At 52.5% G+C, this 7,708-nt stretch overlaps 1 protein-coding gene and 1 pseudogene across 1 annotated transcript, besides 2 other annotated features; both read left to right on the top strand.

Moving 5' to 3' along the window:
- Window positions 1–7,708: a sequence feature (areas not merged during assembly with more than two copies in the genome that could not be assigned to a particular haplotype).
- Window positions 79–107: a microsatellite.
- Window positions 2,744–5,536, top strand: Tc00.1047053508069.10 (annotated as a pseudogene).
- Window positions 6,693–7,708, top strand: Tc00.1047053508069.5 (trans-sialidase, putative; the record flags this gene model as incomplete). Its single annotated transcript, XM_800180.1, has 1 exon — window positions 6,693–7,708. A coding segment is annotated over one exon (1,016 nt), but the record flags the coding sequence as incomplete, so codon positions are not given.

The following is a 7,708-nucleotide window of genomic DNA, read 5'->3' as shown; positions in this document are numbered from 1 at the left end:
ACATGAAGTAAAAGTCCTGCCGAATCAACATCTTTTTTTTTTTTAAATGTTTTTGGGAGTTTTTCTGAACTCCTACCCTTTTTTTTTCTTTTTTCTTTTTTTTTTTTAATCCCTGCGGACTTTTTTCCTCTGTGCCATGCCCACTGACACTTTGTGTCCTTGTGTCCCTTTTCTTGTCCCTCTGCTGACCGTGCTGTTGACATGCCCCTATTGCCTCTTTTTTTTCTTTTCTGCTAGAGGCACTGATATTCCGCGACGACGATTGTTTGTGTTCCCCCATTGCGATGTCAACAGATTGGCTGGACGCCGTGCCCCGGCCTGTTGAGTGCACTCGGAGGGGAGCGGATGGTGTGCGCCGTGCCTCACTGTGAGTGAGGGGCGCCACCCGCCACGACCTGCTGTGAGGCGTAACGCTATTCCTTCGGGGCAGAGGTAAGTAAAGGACTGTGGTGGAATTGGATGCGCCTCGTTCCTCTTGTTGCGGCTGTGGGTGTGTGCTGTTCGCATTGCTGTTTTGCGGTACGATGTGGATGGCGGTGCTTCTGCGTGTGCCTTCTTGAATGCACTGTGCGGCGGGCTTCTCTTCTCCATGCCTTTGCCTTTGCCCTTTTGTGTGTGGGGGTGAGTGTGGGTGGCTGTCGACCTGCCCCGAGCATTGGGGTCCTCCACACACGTGAGGCTCATCTTGGCAGCCTCTCGCAGCGTCCATGCCTCGTGACAGGGAGCGAGGGAAGAGTGGCGTGGTTCCTCCTACTATAGACCCATCAATTCCGAGCAGTTGGGGTGAAGCTAACGGGAACGAGTGTGTGTGCCTTCACCTTCTTGCGGGAGGGCGCGCAGAGGTTGTTTTTCTTTTGTTAATCTGTTCGGTCACTGTGCCTGTGTTGACGTTATTACCATTATTTTTTCCGGGGGCGTTCATTGTGCGATTTGTGCGTGTTTGGTGTCTAACGTTTTCAGCGCCGCCAAATGGGGTGTTGCGCAGGATCGGAGTACATGGATGTGCGAGGGCATTGTGTCGCTCGCCCGTAATAACACACACACGCACAGTTTCAGTGAGTCTGTCACGTCACGTTCTTCAGAACGGTCGAAATTGCTTGTGGGACGTCACTTCATTTGCGGCGTCGGGAAAGTGAAGTAAATGGAGAGATATGCCGAGAACGCAATGCCCCTCCATAATGCCGCAGGCTGGCGGCGACAAGGATCAGAGAGCCTCTACCCAACGTTGAGAAGACGGCAGCACTCTGATGATCCGGTTTGCTCTTTAGGAACTTCTAATGTAGTGTGCACCGTGTGAGCCCTTTTGCTGGGGATATGCAGAAAGGCGATGTGGGGTGGAATTATTGTTGAAGGCAGCACGGGCGCCGCCTGACCTTTATGGGAGGGATGCGTGCTGTTATTCCGTGCTTCCCTGCCTGCGTTGTCGCACTCATGCTGTGTGTGCGGATGGCCACAGTAGTGGAGCTGAATACGGTTCAACGTGTGTTGCTCACGGGGACTGCGCGACACATGTTTTTTGTTGGGTTTCCCAAAAGGAGGGGCGCATCGCCGTTGCGTGCTTCCCGCGGCAGTCCATTACTCTGCGACTGTGCGTGCCGCCGTCCGCTGCCCCACTGCAAGTCTTCGCCTTTGTGAGAAATGGGGAGCGTGACTGCTGTGGCGGTGGTCGAACTTTCCCGAATTGGTGCTTTTGGTGATCCCACTTGGAGCGCCGAGCAGCGAGGGGCCGCACACGCCCAGGAGGCTGGAGTGTCAGCTGCAACCGCACCTGCGATTTGTTGTTGGGATGTGACAAGTTTCTTTGGTATTTTTATTTTTGGTGATATGCGGGGCAGCGGTGTGTTGGCGTGTGCGGGCTGCTCATGGCTGCCGGTGTTGCCTTTCCCGCTGTTCTCCCGCTCCAGTCCTTTGCGTGCGACGGACCAAACGTTTTTACGGGCGTGTGGTGCGGCCGCGTTCTTGTTTGGGAAAAAAGCCTTTCGCAGGCATAATGAGACTGCCGTCCGTGCCACGCGAGGCAGTGGGGAATTTCCTGGGATTTATTGGCGGGGTGGCACCGCACCCATGCCGTGTGGCAGGTTTGTATTCCGCAATGCACGGTGATGGGGATGTGCGGTGACAACTTCCTCCAGTGGAGCGACACGAGCAGCACGGGGAGCGGAACGGAGGAGTGGTGGCTGCGTGCTTCCCAGTTATACGTGAATGGCGAATGCAATATGAAAGGCGGCGTCACGGCACTCTTTTGTGACACGCGCATTGCAGATATTTTCCATAAAGCATGCAAGTTGCACTCTTTTCTGTTGTGTGGGAACTTACCATGATGCATCGCTGTTGTGGCGTGTATGATTTGGGGTTCTCACGGGTGGCCGTTGCTGCACTGAATTTACTTTTTATTTTGTGTGTTTGTGCCCGTGGTGATGTGCCCACGTCCTCTTGCAGAGTGTGTGCGGTGACGGCGGTGCCACACGGGTGCGGAACCGTGGCGAGCGGAATGCGTGGACGAACCCTCCGTGCTCACCACGTTGTTGTTGTTGGCTCTCACCAACACTGTGCTGGGTGGATGGCACCCAATTGCCGTCGTTGTGGTGGTCCTCGTGCATGTGGTGTGCCGTCACAAAATGTGGGTGACTCTTTTTTTGGCTGTGAGTCATTTCTGTGAATGTTGTTTCCCTCTCATCATTATTTTGGTTGTTGGCTAGTGTTGTGCTGTAACTCAATCCAACTAATAAAACAAGGAGAAACAATGCCTGGTGGGCCCATGAGAATGCAAGGTGGCAATGCCGAGAGTCAAGCTTCTGTTGTGCCGCAGGGAGATGGTCAGACGAGAGCGAGGCAGGGGTTTGAGAGTGAGACAGATGAACCCGATGAGACGCGCAGAAGAGCGGAGGAAATGCGGCGACCGCAGTGGACTCTTGAAAGTCGGGTGGAAGATGTAATGCTGGAGGGAAGCACTAGCAGGACCAACATGAGGCTGAATGATTTTCTTCGGAATCATGTTGGCGGCGGGGTCGTTGATGAAGACCACAACGTGACGATGGAGATGTTTGTTCAGGATCCGGATGATTACGTACAAGACCAGCAGCTTCTTGAAGTGATTCTTAATTTAGCTGCGTACAGAGAGCTGGAGGCTATTTATAAACTTCATTGCGAGGGTGTATTCTCTCTCTGGCAGTGGAACATCCATGAAAGAAAGGATACGGCCACTCCTTTTGCAAGGGGAAAACTAAACGCAGCTATTTCCCAGGTGCTGAATGAAGAGAGGCGTGAGACGGAAGAAAGGCGTTGGCGGAAGAAAGGGCAAGGCGGCGGCAAAAAGTAGAATTGACCGTTGCCACCACGATCAAAGATGTGCTATTTAGAGGAAGAGTTCGCGTCATGGACATGCAATTGAATGATTTTCTTGTGATGGAGTTGGACGGCATGGGCGTAACGCCCGCCAATCGGAATGTTTTGCTGAAGGATTTTATAAAAGATTCTACGAGGTATATTCGCGGTACGTTTTTACTGCGCGATATAAAGGCATGCGATCGTTACAAGAGGATGGAGAGGGCTGTGAGGGATGAAATGGATATGGAAGAGGATGTACGCAGGCTTTGCGAGAAAGGTGTGGACAATCTACTGAGGTGGTCATTAGCTGCCGAGGAGGTAAAAAGAAGTGTTCATGAAGCCACTAAACAGTTTTTGGATGCAGGCTTCATTGAATTGATGAGCTCAATAACGATGAGTGCGCCGATGAAACTGGAGGGATGCTACGAGTCTGTGTACAATGCGAGGTGGCATCATGTCTTGGAAGTTCCTGACGGCGAGGGGACGGGAATGTATGTGAGGGAAGGGGAACCACAGCAGTCATGGACTTACAATGCAGTTGACGACACCCTCGAAAAGGATGATGGTGTGGAGCAATCCGGTGAAGCACCTCCCGTGTTGATGGTGCTCACCTCGGACAAGGGATGGCCGTACTCGTGGGAGGGGGATGAATCCACTCGTGAATGCTACGTGAACTGCGAGGTGGATCGAGTGTGGCAGATTGTTAAGGGCGATCTAACCGAGTGGCTCAGCAGTCACCGTGGGACCGACTTTGAGCCTAGGCGACGTGTGTTGATTGGGACGTCCGGTATCGGGAAGTCGATGAATGCCGGCTCGTACCTCCTCTACCAGCTGCTGCACTGCGATGTCGAGCAGCTCCCAATGGTTGCGTACTTTATTGGGCGTCAATCATTTCTGTTTGACAAGATCACAAAAACGGTGTCAGTGTACATGGATGACCCCAGGATTGTGAATGTTGTAAAAATTTTTTCTTTGCGTGGGTTTAAGGGGTATATTATCTACGACGTGGCATTGAAGGGTTATCAACCGGCTGCTGGTTTGCCTTGCAAGGGATGGGGCATGATTGTGGTGACACCGCCAGACAAAAACGAATATGAACGGTGGACAAAAAAAATGGACGCTATTGAAATCGTAATTGATTGTCCCGAAGAAAACGATGTGAGGGCAATGTGCATTTGGATGAAGCGCAATTGGCCCCTGCAGGAGCAGGCGGAATACTGGAGGGAGGTGAGGGGTCGCATGAATAACGTGGGACCAATTCTCCGCTTCATCTTTGGCAAACAGGCATATGATGACCGCATTAAAGCGTGTCAGCAGGCCGTGGATGGGTCGACCGCCTCGGAATTGGAGCGCAATTTGGGTATTGGCTGCTGTTACTCGTCCAATGACAGTGACTTGTCTCGAAAGCTTGTGAGGGTTGTCCGAGTACGACGAGGAAACAATTTTGAGTCGCCTCTGACTGTACTGATATCTCCCCACCTCGAACGTGAAACTTTGTCCAGGTTGGAGAATGAAATGAAGCAGTCCGATTTTATTTTTTTCGTTTTGAGGTTCTGGGATTATGCCCCACCATATATTATTGAAAAGCATGCCGTATCCGCATTTTTGAATGAGGATTTCCTGCGTGCGATAAGACTTAAAATCAGGGAACTGAGGCCACCAGGACGACGTGAGCCACACCGCTGTGCGCTGAAAGAGCACTCAGACAAGAGCTTCGCCAGAAAAGAGGTTCTACCGCCACCGGAACGCCTTTCCAATCCGGTGGCTATGGACCACTGGGTGCTGTATGAGCCGAAAGTCCAAAACTTTCCGCTGGTGGACGCTTTCTTTTGTGGACACAAATCCGAAGACGCTGGTTGGGCTGCGGATGGCTACGGCGGGTGGGCACCACACGACAACCAGCACTGTGCGGCAGTTCACTGAGTGCCTGGCGGCATATTTTGATGGTTGGGAGGTGTTATCCCGAGACCTGTCGTGGGAGATGATTTACGTGCAGCACGCAGACAGCACGCCGATGACTGACTGGCAGGGATGTGATGTCGTCGACTCCAATAATGTGAGCCGCGCTGAAAACCGAGAGATTGCGGCGTTCTGGGAGGAAGAGGTGCGCCAGTACATAGCAGCAATATCGTCGGACGATGCCAGAAGGAACGAAGCTCTCTGAAATGGGGAAGAACCACCGAAATGGTAAGAATAAATTAGGGAAAGGGGCAATTTTGTTTTTTGGTAAAGAAATATTGTGAGAGTTATATGTTTTGTGATACTTTTTTGTGTGCATGCGGTGCGGGTGCACCAGCCCCATACGGCAACACCGCACACAAATGTCAAAGTGTCCAACGCTATCGAAAATAACAGTGGCAGAAGAAATTAGGGAGAGAAAGGGGTTGTTTGGTTTCTGGTAAAAACATTGGGTGATTTCTACATGATATGTTAGTTGTGTGTGTGTTATACGAGGCACAATTGGAGAATTGCCCCGGTATGAAAAAAGCATTGTGGCTGGCGGTGTCGCAGTACTACTGCATTGTCCATTTTCTTCTATTGTGCTCTAAGGCCCATCACGAATAGAAGCAGCTTTAAGGGATGGAGGGCGAATAAGTTCTATTGGGGAAATGGTGCGCTGCGTGTGACCGCATGGAGTGAGGCGCCGCGTCATGGATGGGTGAGGACTCCTCTTCCGCGTGTGGGTGGATGGGAGATTACTCGCTCCGTGTGCGTTGTGTGTTGGCAGTGGGCTGTGGCTGTATCCCGTTGGCCGTGGGACTGAACTGGAGGCGGTGGCGGTGTGTCTCTTCCCGTTCTTGTCCACGGTGGTTGACTGCTGGCGGTGTGTGCGATATTGTTGTGTGGAGGGCCGAATCTTCTCACCCACGGACTGGCAGCACTGCGATGGTGTGTGTGGGAGGGCTGGTGTGGAGTTTCCGGCCGGGGCGAGGCCGTGGCGGTGCTTTTCCCGTCTGCCGTTTGTTTGTGTGCTTCTTGCTTTTTTCCCCCCACCCTCTCCTCCTGTGTTCCTGCGTGGAGTGGCCGCATGCTCACGGGCCATGTTGATTGTGAGTGCCTCCTGACGGCGTCCATTTCCCTCTCTCTCTTCACCTCTCTGTCATTCCCTGTTGGGTGTGGCGTGTTGCACGGCGTGAGGGCTGGCCCGCCCACACCGACGGCCCGCCGTGACTTGCCGCGATGGCCGGTGCGGAGTGGCGGTGCTCGCTGTCTCATCTCTTTACTTGGCTTGCTTTCCCTTTTCCCTCTACCTCTTGAACACAGACACGCTAGGAAAGAAAGCAAACAAGCGCTACTCGCCACTGTGAAATTGTAAGGCACTGAAAGAACCAACAACAGCACACACCGCCCACACACATATTTGTATGCTCTCACGTGTTGTTGCAGTGAAGGCACCCCGCACACACAACCGTCGCCGCGTGACCGGATCCAGCGGAAGGAGGAGGGAAGGAAGAGAGAGTGAGCGGCAGAGGCCCAACACGTCCCGACATCACTTGTGTTCCGCGGTGCTGCTCCTACTTGTTGTCATTGTTTGCGGTGGCAGTGGGACTGTGACTGCGGAAGCTGCGGGGAAGCCATCCGAAACAAAGTTTGAATGGAAGAACATCAAGGATGAGGGTAGTGGTGTAACTGTGGAGTCGTTGGGCGCTTCTGGCCTTCTAAAAGTGGGGAGTGACGTATTTGTCGTTGCCGAGGCGCAGTGCAAAGAGACGAAGGAAGGTAAAGATAACTTGTTTTTTGGCATTTCGTCCCAACTTCTCACGATGGAAACTACTGACAAGCCGGCGGAAGCGCTGACGGATCCCAAAGCTAAGACACAATTACTGGAGGAAGGCACTTCCACAGAGGTGAAGAAAGTAGATGTGAGCCGACCAACAACAGTTGTGAAGGGAAATGATATTTACATGCTTGTTGGAAAATACGGCCGGAAAGCTGCCACTGGTGTTCAGGAGAGAGATGCAGTTGACTGTGGATTTTTGCTGGTGAAAGGGGAAGTCGGTGGTGAAGAAAGTGGCGGTGGCAAAGGAATCCAGTGGAGCGATACCAAAAGTCCCCCGCAGACACATTTATGCGAGCAACACGAATTTTTAACAGGACTGATTGGCGGCGGTGGATCGGGTGTTAAGATGGAGGACGATACGCTTGTGTTCCCAGTGGAAGGTACAAAGAAGAAGGAGAATGAGGGCACTGAAGAGGATGGAAAAACCGTTTCACTGATCATATACACCTTGAGTACTGCGAGTTGGACGCTGTCGAAGGGGATGACTGACGGTGGCTGCAGTGTTCCCTCCGTCGTGGAGTGGAAGGACAAAAAACTCATCATGATGACTGCGTGTGGTGATGGCCGCCGCAGGGTGTACGAGTCCGGTGACAAGGGGGA

This window comes from Trypanosoma cruzi, genomic scaffold, assembly GCF_000209065.1.
Source record: "Trypanosoma cruzi strain CL Brener 1047053516639 genomic scaffold, whole genome shotgun sequence".
Taxonomy (NCBI): Eukaryota; Euglenozoa; class Kinetoplastea; order Trypanosomatida; family Trypanosomatidae; genus Trypanosoma; species Trypanosoma cruzi.
This window is presented reverse-complemented; position numbering and strand designations above follow the sequence as displayed.